Below are 15,435 nucleotides of genomic sequence, written 5' to 3' on the forward strand. Positions count from 1 at the left end.
ATCGGCGAGACCAAACATAGACTGGACGATCATTTTGCTGAACACCTTCGCTCAGTTCGCCCGAACCAAACTGATCTCCCAGTTGCAAAACACTTTAGTTCTTCTTCCCATTCCTACACAGACCTTCCTGTCTTCTGTCTCCTCCGTTGTTAGAGTGAGGCTAAACGCAAATTGGAGGAACAGCATCTCATATTTCACTTGGGCAGCTTACAGCCCAGTGGTATGAATATTGATTTCTCTCACTTCAAGTAGCCCCGGCATTCCCTCTCTTTATCCCTCCCCCACCCAAGTCACACCAGCTTCTCGTTTTCACCCAACAAGCAGCTACCAATGAATGACCTGTTTCCTTTATCATCGTTACTTATTTGCATCGCTTTCATTCATTGTTCTTTATCTCACTACATCATCGTCTAAAACTCTTGTTTCCTTTTTCCCTAACCAGTCTGAAGAAAGGTCTGAACCTGAAGCGTCACCCATGCCTACTCTCCAGAGATGGTGTCTGTCCTGTTGAGCTCTCTGTGTGTATTGTAATTGTCTGTACTGGTTTTCTCATGGCCCCGAGCTAACAATGGCCTGTGTCGTTTATCATTGTTACTTTTTTGCATATATTTCATCCATTTGTTCTATATCTCTCTACATCATCTTCTATATCCTTTGTTTCCCTTTCTCCTGACTCTCAGTCTTAAGAAGGGTCACCGATTCTTCGTCACCAGAGATGCTGTCTGACACGCTGAGTTACTCCAGCTTTTTGTGTCGATCTTCGTTCTAAACCAACATCTGCAGTTCCATCCCACTCACACCCTCTCACCCCCACCCCCTCTCCTTGCAGACATTGAAGGACGCCACTGTGTCAGCGCGGAAAGACTTTCAGCGGGAGGCCGAGCTGCTCACCAACCTGCGGCACGAACACATCGTGAAGTTTTACGGAGTGTGTGTGGACGGTGACCCTCTCATCATGGTCTTCGAATACATGAAGAACGGAGACTTGAACAAGTTCCTGAGGTGGGTACATCAATCCTAAGTCTGGCCCACAGCAGTGGCACGTTGCAAGTTAAAGATAACAGTGGATATCTGGAGGCTTTGTTTCAGAGCTGCTAATTTAATTTTTTTTATTGCCTTACATTCTCAAAGATTTTAATTGTGAACATTCAAGATGAGATAATAGGTTTTAATTTAATTGCAGAATGTACAGCAGATGCTGTTTTAGGAATAATTGTGTTGAAGTAAATGTGTTTCAGCAGCTTTGTCTGGTGGGATAGATGTTTATCCATGATTCATTTCACTGTGTATTTTCATTGTGAGTCCCCAAAGGACCTCGGAGTGAGTGGAAGAAATGGCTTCTTCCAGGGTATTGAATGGAGGAGGTGTCACTGCACGTGGAAATCAGACAGATCAGGAACTATCTGGGTTACTTGCTACCATGCACCCAACATACTTCCATTAAGTCGGGCACTGTGCTGCAAGAGCCATCATTTTCTGGTCAAAGTACAGCCACAGTCCAAGTTCCAGAAGGATTGTGACCAATTGTCATAAGTTCATAGTAGTAGGGGTAATAATAGCCCATTAGTCCCATCATGTCTACTCCACCATTCAATCGCAGCTAATCTATTGTTCCCTCTCAACCCCATTCTCCAGTCTTCTCCCCATAACCCCTGACACCCACACTAGTCAGGAATCTGTCAATCTCTACCTTAAATATGTTCATTGACCTTTTTCACAAATTTACAAGTTACAGTAGAATTAGGCCATTCAGCCCATCGAGTCTACTCCACCATTCAATCATGGCTGATCTCTGTCACCTAATCCCATTTTCCTGCCTTCTCCCCATAACCCTAGACACCCGTTCTAATCTTGAATTTGTCTATTTCTGCATTAAAAATATTCACAGACTTTGCCTCCACAGCTCTCTGTGACAATGAGTTCCACAGATTAACTAGCCTCTGACTAAAGAAGTTTCTTCTCACCTCCTTTCTTAAAGAATGCCCTTTAATTCTGAGGCCTCTGGTTCTAGACTCTCCCACCGGTGGAGACATCATTCCCACATCCACTCAATGCCTTTCATTATAGGTGAAATTATAGATTTCATTATTGATATTATTATTTTAAGCCACTGCCCAGTTTACAATCAGTTTTGAGTCAATTTATAATGTGGTCAGTGTCCAGTCTCTGTCCATTTCTTTGTGGTTTCTCGTCACTGGCTAGCATTCAGCCTGCTATTAGTTTCCAGTCATGTTCCTGTTTATTTTACAGTCAGTTTGATACCAATTTCCGGGCACTGTTCAGACAATATTGGCAGTAGAAAAGTAAAACAGTTCAAGTATAGGAAGGAACTGCAGATGCTGGTTTACACCGAAGATAGATGCAAGATGCTAAAGTAACTCAGTGGGACAGGCAGCATCTCTGTAGAGAAGGTAAGGGTGATGTTTTGGTCTCGACCTGAAGCATCACCCATTCCTTCTCTCCAGAGATGCTGCCTGTCCCACTGAGTTACTGCAACGTTTTGTGATTCAAGTCATAGGTTAACTAGTGATGACAATCAGACATTGGTGGCTGTATAAAGAGTTTAGCCTTTGGACAAAGGCTGGCCTGGCTTTAGCAGATCATACCATGATCTCTCAAAGAAAGCTTTTATACAAGCTCGCAGCTTGTTACCTACCCTCTGTTAACCATGTCAGTGGCCCAGTGAGGTCAGTAGGACCACACTGTTTAGTATAGTTTAGGGATACAGCGCGAAAACAGGCTCTTCAGCCCATCGAGTCTACGCTGACCAGCGATCCCCACACACATATATTACCTGACACACACTAGGAGCAATTTATAATCATTACCAAAGTCAATTAACTGAACAAGCCTGCACCTCTTTGGAGTGTGGGAGGAAACCAGAGCACCTGAGGAAAACCCACGTGGTCATGGGGAGAACGTGCAAACTCGGTACAGGAAGCACCAGTAGTCAGGATCGAACCCGGGTCTCTGGCGCTGTAAGGCAGCAACTCTACCATTGTGCAACTGTGCTGTTAGCCTTTTAAAGTGAAAATATCTCGTTTTCACACATGAGCCGCATATAAGTTAGCCGCCGAAAATATTAAAATATCTGCAAGAGTGGGAAATGAATAATAAAAGTGATGCTTCCATTTTAACTCCCATTCCAATGTTTCTCATTGGGGCCGGGCGAATTAATATGCTACATGCATGGCATCAATGATTGAATCACCAACACAGCACAAGTCTCTTGCAGAATTGATTTTCAGCGTCTAATGTAAACAACTATAGAAATTGCTTTAAAAATGAGTGGAGAAGAGTAAAACGTTGTAGGTTTAATGTAAAGCAGCAGACGCAGGTAATTTAATTTCTGTCTACATTAAATGTTAGATTTGTTTGTGGTGCAGCCTAGCGTAAATATCGATTGCATTTTCCTCAACACTTGCAGTATTATCCCTTTACTGTGGGTTTGATGAGGTTTGACTGCAATTGCACACTGTCTGGGCACCGACATCTGTTCGACAAGGAAGTGTTGCGTGAGTCTGCTGCATCATCTAGGGTTTAATTTCACTTTTCATTTTACAGCAGTGCACAATAGATCTCATTGCTGTACCTTTTGAGATGTGATGTCGTTTGACTGTGCAGCGTGAGTCCCTTGCGTTTCCCTGCCATTGTTTCAAGTGGAAGCTCTTCATTTTGCCGATGTTCTCCAGATTAGCCGAGGGCTTTTGGTGTCCTTCGCCCCTCTTGCCATTAATAAATTCAAACCTGAAAAGAAACTAGAAGAAAAAACAAGTTTTATTAATTTGACATACGTAGTTAGTGGATGTGGAAGATTCACAAAACGCTGGAGTAACTGGAGAAAAGGAATAGGTGACGTTTCAGGTTGCGACCCTTCTTCAGACTGGATGTGGAAGGTCTTTAACTAATTTGGAGTCTGTTTTCAGTGTTTAGTTCAGTTTAGAGATACAGCACGGCAACAGGCCCTTCAACCCGTCGAGTCCATGCTGACCAGCGTCCCCACACATTAACACTATCCTGCAGACACAAGGGATAATTTGCAATTTTTACAGAAGCCGATTAACCTACAAGCCTGTGCGTCTTTGGAGTGTGGGAGGAAACCGAAGATTTCTGAGAAAAACCACACAGGCCACGGGGAGAACGTACAAACTCCGTACAGACAACACCCGTAGTCAGGATCGAGCCCGGGTCTCTGGCGCTGCGAGGCAGCAAGTCTACCGCAGCGCCACAAACAGCGCAACGCCAATGATTGTAACATTTTCCTTTGCAATGTCTCGCTAATGATCCGCCAGAAAATGTTTAAGTGGGGAGCTTGTTGAATAATTGCCCTTCAGATGTTGCAGGTGATGTTGCTACCTGTGAACAGTAATTGCAGCAGGTCTAGGACAGCAAGGGTCATTCATGTGATAATGATGAATATTAATGCAGGAGAGTTGCAGCGTCTGGCCGAGCATTCCCTGCGTGAAGAGCTGCCACTTGACCATCTGGCCCCGTCCTGTGACGCACATTCCCAGAGGCATGGGCGGAGTGGGACAAGGAAGAGAGATTACACACGCCCAATGCACACCTGAACCTACCTGATCTCCCTGTTGCCAAACACTTTATTCCTCCTTCCCATTCCCACACTGACCTTTCTGTCCCAGGTCTCGTCCATTGTCAGAGTGAGGCCAAACACCATTTGGAGGAACAGCACCTCATATTTCGCTTGGGCAGCTTACATCCCAGAGGTAGACAAAATTGCTGGAGAAACTCAGCAGGTGTTGAGTCTAGATGCTGCCGCACCCGCTGCGTTTCTCCAGCAATTTTGTCTACCTTCGATTTTCCAGCATCTGCAGTTCCTTCTTGAACATCTTACAACCCAGAAGTATGAATATTGATGTGTCTAACCTCACGTAACCCTTGCACTCTCTCTTTCTGCGTCCCTCCCCAACCCAGCTTCTCATTCTCACCTAGCAAGTAGCTACCAATGGCCCGTTTCCTTTATCATCGTTACTTTTTTGCATATCTTTCATTTGTTCTATATCTCTCTCTACATCGCTGTCTATATCTCTCGTTTCCCTTTCCCCTGACTCTAGTCTGAAGAGGGGTCTCGACCTGAAACCTATTCCTTCTTTCCAGAGATGCTGCCTGTCCTGCTGAGTTACTCAGCATTTTGTCTCTATCTTCAGTTTCACACTCAAGTACCTGTGACCACATGATAACACGAGGATGTACATTGGTGCCCTTCCAAAGCCAGCAAGTGTAACAAACTGTACATTCGCCTTTCCACCAGCCTCTTCTCGACAATGCCCAGTAACCCTACTCAGAATGGGGTATGCTCTGCTAGACCCTGTTATTGGGTTCTGATGGGAGAATTAATATGGGTGTAGGTTGTAGATGAATGGGAAGCAGGGTGCTTGTGTGGAATATATTTGAACCAAATGGCTTGGTTCCGTTATCCATTTTATTCCACCCCATCTAAACATGGAGGAAAGATCAGCTGTGTGTGTGTCACAACTAAAAGTGCTGCCTGTAAAGCAGAACGTTGCATTGCACCTGTACCTCACTGGAACTGTGCATCTGATAATAAGCTCAACTGCAACTTATTACTACTCTACCCTTTACACTGTCAGCTTCTTTACACTCATCATAGAGTGATGGAGCCCCAACTTGCCCACACCAGCCAACATGTCCCACCTCCACCAGTCCCACCTGCCCGCGCTTGACCCATATCCCTCCAATCCTGTCCTATCCATGTATAGTAAATGTTTCATAAACGTTGCAATGGTACCTGCCTCAACTACATCCTTTGGCAGCTCGTTCCATACACCCACCACCCTTTGTATGAAACAGACAATATCTGGTGTATTTAACAATAACCTAATCTGAACCTGAGTCTTAATCTGAATCGGAAACCCCACCCTAAAACGTGTTCGATCGCTATAAATTTAGGTTCCTGGTTGGATATTGTCAGGAGAATTGGACAGTTTTATCGTGAATTACCTTGTATTTCTCAGAATTAAAGTCCATCTGCCATCCTTGCCTAGTTACATTATTTATTTACATTTCTGAAATTAAATAAATTTGCTTAATATGATCTCCATGAATGCAATTAATCTCCATGAGACTGTTTATTTGGCCAGATGGGGTAGCGTCAACAGCAAATGATGTAATATTTCAAATCTTCCTCTTCTAATAACGTGTGCGTATCTGAACCAACAGTGACCTGAACACTTCACTTCAGAACTCCGCTCGTCACAGAACTTTCCCTAATTGTTATCAACTTGCGTTTCCTATTCCCCAATCAGTTTTCAGCTCAGTTAACTAATTCGCCAATATTTCCCATGAACTTTGATTACTGCTAAAAGCCTTGCGTGTGGAACTTAATTAAACTGATACTGCAAATCCAATTAAATTATAGCCACTAGATATCCCTGATCCATTAATCTAGTTAACTCATCCAAACTTCTTTTACCAGAGCATTTTGCACCCCCAAGCCATGCTAAACATAGAAACATAGAAAATAGGTGCAGGAGGAGGCCATTCGGTCCTTCGAGCCAGCACCACCATTCATTGTGATCATGGCTGATCGTCCCCTATCAATAACCCGTGCCTGCCTTCTCCCCATATCCATTGACTCCACTAGGCCCTAGAGCTCTATCTAACTCTCTCTTAAATCCATCCAGTGATTTGGCCTCCACTGCCCTTTGTGCTAAGTTCATCAATATGTTTCTCACTCCAGATATTGGCTTCATTGGTCTATTTCCTCCACTGTGATATTACTATTCCTGTACACTGTGTGCTCCAAACTTTTCACCAGCTTCTCACCCCTGCCCAAGCTTCCATGACTTCCATGACAAATAAATTGACTCTTGACTCTTGACTCTTGACTCTTGACTTCTAGTTTGAATACCATTCAAATGTAACTTTAACAAATGTCTTTCTGATGTCCAACAATCTGGAACATTTACTAAAACTTGGCACTGCCTTGAATCTTGGAGATTGATCAGGTAGGATCTTTTTAGTTTAGTTTAGTTTACTTTAGTTTAGAGATACAGTGCCGAAACATTCCCTTCGGCCCAACGAGTCCACACCAACCAGCAATCCCCGCATACTAATCTAGGGTACATCCCACCAGGCACAGAAATCGCTATCAAAATATGGAGGGGACCGGGGGACAGGGGGGTCACAATTTCTTGGTGGCGGCGCGCGCATGTGCACACTCATACACACGTGCGTGAGGCTTCGGAGGCTCAATCCAGCGCTAAATGCAACTCAACTCTGCCTGACTCGCCGGGTTAACCTACAGCCCTGCCTGGACTGACAGGACACCAGCGCTGCTTCTCCGCGCTGGCTGTAAACCTGGGCCATATATCCCGCAAGTCCAGGCAGGGCTGTAGGTTAACCTGGCGGGACAGGCAGAGTTGAGCTAGGTTTTGTGCTGCTTCTCAGCGCTGGCTGTGGGCTGGGGGCACAGCTCCCGTCTGACTCCCAATGTCTCTGGCCACCTCCGGGCATGGGGGGCACTCGGGTGGGGACGGGACAGCGCCAGAGAGCCGGGATCGATCCTGGCTACAGATGAGGCGCAGATCTGTGCCGAGAGTGTTTTGGCATGTCTCCCTCCTCCAATCACCACGCTTTATCCTCAATCCCCCCCACTTCCGCCTCTGATCGACACCTCCCTCTTCCAATGATCGCGCTGAATCATCATCTCCCGCCACCATTGCCTGCTGACCGACGTCTCTCTCGTCCAATCGCCGCCCTCGACCAGCAGTCCCACCCCCACTGTCTCGCGGAAAGTGGAGATTTCACCGGGTTTTAAAATCAGGATTACGAAAAATGGGGAGGGGGGGGGTCGTCCCCCACCTCTCAAAACATGGAGGGGGGGCATGTCCCCCCCCCCCCCCCCCCCCCCCCCCCCCCCCCCCCCCCCCCCCCCCACCCCCGGGATTTCCGCCCCTGCATTCCACAGTGCATTTGTAAACTTTGCCAGTGTTTTTGAAGACATGCCAAATCTCTTAGCTGAGGGGGGCAAAATAGCAGAACAATTCAAGATTGTAGTGAAAAAAATATTGAAAATCGGTAACAAAATAACAGAATGAGGTAGAGTCAAAGAAGGGTCTCAACCTGAAACGTCATCCATTCCTTCTCTCCAGAGATGCTGCATGTCCCGCTTGATTACGTGCAGTTACTCCAGCATTTTGTATCTATCTTCAGAATGAGGTAGAGAAAGAAATGGAGGTGTGATAGAGTGATTGGTTCAGCAGCCTGATCTTTTCTTTTCCTGTCCATCTTGTTACAAATGTTGACTTCACTGTCATTCCCTGAAACGGACGCAAGCTTCCGGCGACAATCAGTGGGAGCCATCACTTGTCGCAATAGACGATGGTGGTAGCAGAATAAGCTCAGGATATTCCCGTTCCTAGCCCCGCAATGTGGATGCTTCTGCTATGGGGCTAGCAGCCTGATAGCAGCGGGGAAGAAGTGGTTCTTAAGTCGAGACATCTGGGCTTTTCATGTTCCTGTATCTTTTCCAAGAGGTAGAAGAGACAAACAGGAATGGCCAGGGTGGCAGTCATCGCTGCCCATTCTTCCAGCTTTACTGATGCAAGGCACCATGAAGATGGACTGGATGGAAGGAGGTGCCGAGCCTGTGATGGACTGGTCTGTGTTCACCACTCTCTGCACACTCAGGCAGCCAAGAGCAGAGCCGTAGCCGGACCTGCCTGAGATGTTTTCCATCAGGACACTTTCTGTGACGCATCTGCAGAAGTTTGAGAGAATCCTTGTGGACATGTCGAATCTTCTCAGAGGCCTAAGAAAGTAAATGCACTGATGTGTTCTTGTCTTGATCAGTGTGCAGCTTGGCACCAGAATTTGAAGTTACTGACAAATCATTGGGACATAAAGGTGATGATTGAAATGGCAGTTTAGAAACTCTGTACCTTAACGCATCCAGAAACGTTATCATGGAACAATTGGAGATTGGAACTATGGAACCACCTTTAGGAATAGTGCTCCAGCACATCCACATGTGTAATATGCAAGTGGGCAGAGGTCGCCCATTGCGTGCCATAATATCACTTGCGCAAGAGTCATCTATGCAGACATGCGCTGTGAACACTGTGGGCTCTGTACATTCAGGCAGGTCTACAATGAGAGCGGGGCCATTCATCTGTGTGATATGAAGTGAGTCTGGCCTCACTGTGGGGTCGGAGTCTGCTCATCACCTTCCAACTAACCGATTTTCAGGCTGTGCCTCTACCTGTGAACAGAATGATGAACGTGACCCACTATGGAGACATCGAGAGGTTATTAGTGGTTTACATGGAGCACGGCTTGGGTTTGATAAAGACCAAGTACCGGCTGTTCCTTCACACAAGTGACGACGGCACTCCTTCTGGTCCATTAACATGTAGGAGTCCAAGATGTAGACTGAGTGCTGTATCTGCTACTGTTGTCTCCCTGACGTAATCTTCTGTCTATCCAACAGAAGCTTTCTATGTCCCTGATATCGAGTTTCTGCCACTTTGATGTCTTTAGTCTCTCTAATTAGCTATCAGCTGTCAATCCTTTATCTCTGCAGTGGTCCTTTTACTGAATTAGACCTCAGTAATCTGGGATAGTGATGCAGAGATCGTGGCTACTGGGATACTTAAAGAAATAAACCTGAAATTATTGAATAAAGTTCATCCCAGTAATGATAAAGACAAACTGACTGAATTGTGTTGATATCCTTTCGATAAAGAAAGCATTTTTCTTTACTGAGTCTGACCTATACGCGACTTCAAATCAGATCCGAAGAATGGTCTCGACTCGAAACATCACCCATTCCTTCTCTCCAGAGATGCTGCCTGGCCTGCTGAGTTACTCTGGCGTTTTATTTCTATCTTCAATGTAAACCAGCATCTGCAGTTCCTTCCTTCACCATAGCAACATACTGTAGGTGGATTTAACCATCTTCAGTAAATCTTCAGAAATGCTCCAGTAAACCTCTCTGTGCAGGAACAATTAGGAATGGGTAATAAATTCTGGTCAAGCTTACATCACTCACAACTTGTGTTTAAAATAACAATGAAGGACATAAAGTGCTGGAGTGCATCAGTGGAGAACATGGGTTAGATTACCTGAAGAAAGACCTGACGCGAAACATCACCTATTCCTTTTCCTCCAGAGCTGCTGCCTGTCCTGCTGAGTTACTCCAGCACTTCTTTCTTTGGTGTAAACCAGTATCTGCAGTTCCTTCCTACACATTAATGATGAGGCGCATCTTCCCTCTGGAGATAAAGAGGAAACATGCCGTTAGGAGTTCTAATAATTTAATTTTGCATGTCCACTGATGTTTGGTAAATATTGATGCTTTACTGCAAGATATTAATACAAAGATAAAAAGTCGTGCGTGAAGAGAGAAGGCAGAGGATTGAGCTCATGATTGTATCTGGAGCTGGTCCAAAGAGCCAGACTGAAGCAGCGTGCAGGTGCAGTTTATACAGAATACTACAGGAGGCTTGGCATGTTATTGGTGCTTGCTCAGCTTAGGATGCAGTTCCATGTTCTCTACCAATGCAATTCTCTGAGAAGTTATGATAGATCAACAGAAAAGAGATTAAGACCGTAACAAGGCTTTAACAATTACAAAATACTTATTTGCCACAAAAAGTCTGAGAATTCATGAAGCGTTATATTATTTCAAATCTTATGTTACAATTAAAGTCTCTTGATGATCATTTCCTGGTGTCATTGCAATGTCGCTGTCAAGCAGAGCATTACTTCAGCTAATATAGGACGTGCTGAAGAGTTTCCGATGTAGCCACTTTATGGCAGCTAGTTTCAAGGTTGTATCACTTCAACAGTGAAACCATTGCAGCTGAGATATGGGGGGGGGGGGGGGGAGGAGGGGAGGGAGGGAGGGGGGGGGGGGGAGGGAGGGAGGGAGGGAGGGGGGGGGGCTCAAGGTTCCAGACGGGACAGGCAGCATCTCTGAAGAGAAGGAATCGGCGACGATTCGGGTCGAGTCCCTTCTTCAGACTGAGGGAGGGGAGAGGGAGTCTAGAGATATGGAAGGGTAAGGTGTGAAAACTACGGGTCAAATCTGTCGATGATAAGGAAATGTAGAATGGTTCATTGTTTGCTGAGGGGAAGGTGACAATGGAAGATACAATCAGTAAAATGATCCGAAGTAGGGTCTTGACCCGAAACGTCACCCATTCCTTCTTTCCAGCGATGCTGTCTGTCCCGCTGTGTATTTTGTGTCAATCTTCAGTGTAAACCAGCGTCTGAAGTTTCTTCCTACGCAGGAAGCACAAGCTGCTGGCTGGCTCATGCTGCCTAATTTATTTGGTAAGGTATATGTGCTGGTGTCAAAGGCAAGGATCCAGAGTTGAGAGTCAAGGCAAGAGTGTCTCATTGTCACATGTACCGAAAACATGAACTTCTTACTTGCAGCACAGTAAACACTGTAAACACAGGTCTGTCAACATCACATGTGGAGATATTACACAAAAAACAATCATTTTTTTTGTGCAGTTTGTAGTTTAGTTGGTGTTTGCAGGGTTCATGAGCTTGATGGGTGTTGGGAAGAAACTGTTCCTGAAACAAGAGGCTACAGTCTTCAGACTCCTGTACCTTCTTCCCGGTGTCAGGAATGAAAGGAGTGCGTGGCTAGGGTGGTGCGGGTCCTTGATGATACTGGCAGCCTTTTGGAGACAGCGCCTCTTGTACATCCCCTCGATGGTGGGAGGTGAGAACCTGTGATGGACTGGGCAGTGGTCACCACTTTTGTAATCTCCTAAATTCCTGTGTGTTTGAGTTGCCATACCAGACCGTGGTTCAACCATGATACAACAGCATTTGGGTTGTGTGGGTCAATACATTTAGAAACATGGAAAATAGGTGCAGCATTAGGCCATTCGGCCCTTCTTGCCTGCACCGCCATTCAATATGATCATGGCTGATCATCCAACTCAGTATACCGTACCTGCCTTCTCTCCATACCCCCTGATCCCTTTAGCCACAAGGGCCACATCTAACCCCCTCTTAAATATAGCCAATGAACTGGCCTCAACTACCTTCTGTTGCAGAGAGTTCCAGAGATTCACCACTCTCTGTGTGAAAAATGTTTTTCTCATCTTGGTCCTAAAGGATATCCCCTCTATCCTTAAGCTATGACCCCTTGTCCTGGACTTCCCCAACATCGGGAACAATCTTCCTGCATCTAGCCTGTCCAACCCCTTAAGAATTTTGTAAGTTTCTATAAGATCCCCCCTCAATCTCCTAAATTCTAGCGAGTACAAGCTGAATCTATCCAGTCTTTCCTCATATGAAAGTCCTGACATGAAAGTCCTGACATTTAACGTTAGGCTCTGCAATTCTCTCAGAATCCACTCCCAATGTTCTGTCTCCCCAGTACCTCATGTAGTTGTAATGCTACCGAGCAGGAGCATTGAGATCACACAGATGAACAGAAAACCTGGTGGTTTGATTCAAGGTTTATGCGTGGAGAGTAATATTGGAGCCACGATTTGAGCATGATTGATCTCCATATTTTCATTCCTCTGGGGATAAAGAGGACACTTTCCATTAGGCCTAGTTTTTAAATCATTTTGCACATTCACTAATGTTCAATAAACATTGGGGTTTTAGTACAAGGTGTTAAGACACAGATAAGAAGCTGTGTGTTAATAGAGAAGTGGAGGAATGGGCTCATGCTTGTATCTGGAGCTGGTCCAAAGGCTAGGAGGCGGACTGTAGCAGAGTGCAGGTGCAGTACCCCAACGGGATCCCACCACTGATCATCACTTCCTATCCCCACCACTTTCTGCCTTCTGCAGAGACCACTCCCTCTTCACTCATCCGTTCCCACCCAAGCCATCCCCTCCCCAACACCTGTCCTTATACCCCCCTCCCTCGACTCCATCCAGGGACCCCAGCAGTCCTTCCAGGTGAGACAGAGGCTCACATGCATCTCCTTTAACCATATCTACAGCATCCGCTGTTCCCGATGTGGCCTCCTGAACGTCATCGAGACCAAGTGTAGAGACCATTTCACTGAACACTTATGCTCGGTCCTCCAAGACCCACTGGATCTCCCAATTGTTAACCATTTAAACTCCCCTTCCCATACTGACCTTTCTTTCCTGGGTCTCCTCCATTTCCAGAGTTAAAACACATGCAAATTGGAGGAACTGCACCTGATATTTTGCTTGGGTTTCTTAAAATGCAGCAGTATAAACGTTGAATTCTCCAATTTTGGATAAATTCTGCAAACATCTCCCTCCCCACCCCCTCCCCTCCTTGTTCCACCAAGAGTCACTTAACCAGTTCCACAGTTGACAACTATGTATCTCTCTTGGGCTCACACCTTTCTCACGCCAACAATATCACGGAACCTCCTTGCCTGAGCTCACCTGTTGCTGACTCCCATTAATCTTGATTTTTTTTCTCTCTTCCAGCTTCCACCCTTCCCCACTCCCTCCCCCACCCCCCACTACAATCAGTCTGAAGAAGTGTCCCGACCCGAGACATCACCTATCCATTTTCTCCAGATGTGCTGCACTGAGTTACTCCAGCATTTTGTGCCTATCTTTTGTATAAACCAGCATCTACAGTTCATTTTTATTACATTTATCCCATATTCATTCCTGGGATAAAATTTGAGAAAAATAACCCGTAAATAGGAATCCTCCATGAACCAAATCCTGATCCCTTCCTCCCACTTCATATTTCCCTCCTCAACTCCTTCCTTCCTCATGTGTCACCCATTTGTCCCTATTTCATCTCTCTCCTTTGTCACTGACTCCACCGATCTGACAATCTTAGCCCCCCATCATCTGTATCCACCTATCACTTGCCGGGGGCAGGCACAAAATGCTGGAGTAACTCAGCGGGACAGGCAGCATCTCTGGAGAGATACAATGGGTGACGTTTTGGGTCGGGACCTTTCTTCTCACTGAAGAATCACTTGCCGGGCTTTGTCCTGCCCCCACCTCTCTTTACCAGCTTTCTCTTCCCTACTATAATCGAAGCAGGATCCTGACCCAAAACCTTGACAGACCACTGTTGTGGTCTATACATACATACATACATACACGGAGCTTTTCTTTTCTCTCTTTGTCACATCAGAGTATGATTGCATATTCTGTTGTGCTGCAGCAAGTGAGAATGTCATTGTTCTATCTGGGACACATGACAATAATACGCTCTTGACACTGCCCCTGCGCTCCGCAGATGCTGCCTGATCCACTGAGCTCCTCCCGCACTTCATGTTTTGCTCGAGGCTTTTACATAGGCAAATGCATACGCAGCGAATGGACAAATATGGATCATGTGCAGATTAATTTAACTTGGCATCATGTTAGGCACAGACATTGTGGGTCGAAGGGCCTGTTCCTGTGGTCTATGAACATATAACAGACTGAAGAAGGGTCTCAACCCGGAACGTTACCCATTCCTTCTCTCCTGAGAAGTTGCTTGTCCTGCTGAGTTACTCCAGCATTTTGTGTCTACCTTATGCTCGATGTTTCTTCTCCCCTCCACCAATCAGTCTGAATTTGATACTTATCCCGAAACCTCACCTGTGCATTTCCCTCCCACGTAGCATGAACTTTGTTTAGGAAGGAGCTGCAGATACAGGTTTACACCAATGACAGGAACAACATGCTGGAGTAACTCAGTGGGCCAGGCATCATCTCTGGAGAGAAGGCACAGGTGACTTTTCTGGCCGAGATCTTCTTCTATCCATAGATGCTGCCTGTCCCGCTGAGTTACTCCAGCATTTTGTGTCCCAGATTTTGGCCTTTGCTCCTGGCTTTCAGCATTACACATCTTGCACAGGTGGTTTTCCAGCAGTGTTTGCACCGTTCTAGCACAAGGTGATTTGAAGCTGGGTCCTCCACACTGTGAAAGCAGAAACCTGTTTGCGATTAATGCTGGCTTTTCAACGCAACAATAAGGTGACTCATTAATTGGTTTAGTTGGTCTCTGATTAGTGTTTGACATCTTGTTCCACTGCTCAACTTCACCACAGTGCTCCTTGCTAAATGACAGATGCAATGAAAACAGCATCTGTTGCCAAATCTGCTCTGATGATTCCAGCAGCTGCCGCATTTTGTGTGCGTGTGTGCTACCTGCACAGGTACACATGCATGTGCATGTATGTGTGGCAAACAATCTTAAGGTTCATGTGCATGATGCATGTGCGTGCAACATTTGTGTGCATGGGATGTTTGTGTGTGTGTGGTATGTATGACGTGTATGTGATTGTACGTGCAAGTATTTGGTGTGTGCACATATTGTATGTATCTCCCGGTTGCCAAACACTTTAATTCCCCTTCCCATTCCCGCACTGACCTTTCTGTCCTGGGCCTCCTCCACTGCCCAACACGAATTGGAGGAACAGCACCTCATATTTTGCATAGGCAGCTTACTCCCCAGTGGTATGAACATTAATTTCGCTAA

At 45.8% G+C, this 15,435-nt stretch overlaps 1 protein-coding gene across 1 annotated transcript in view; it reads left to right on the forward strand.

The window, feature by feature from the left end:
* LOC129712812 (NT-3 growth factor receptor-like) overlaps window positions 1-15,435 on the forward strand; it is a 1,009,855-nt gene that overhangs the window by 913,843 nt on the left and 80,577 nt on the right. Inside the window, exon 14 of the mRNA XM_055661549.1 lies at window positions 830-1,002. Within this exon, the coding sequence (XP_055517524.1) occupies window positions 830-1,002 (173 nt within the window). The remainder of the gene's footprint in view (window positions 1-829; window positions 1,003-15,435) is intronic.

This window comes from Leucoraja erinacea, chromosome 33 (assembly GCF_028641065.1).
Source record: "Leucoraja erinacea ecotype New England chromosome 33, Leri_hhj_1, whole genome shotgun sequence".
Classification (NCBI taxonomy): domain Eukaryota; kingdom Metazoa; phylum Chordata; class Chondrichthyes; order Rajiformes; family Rajidae; genus Leucoraja; species Leucoraja erinaceus.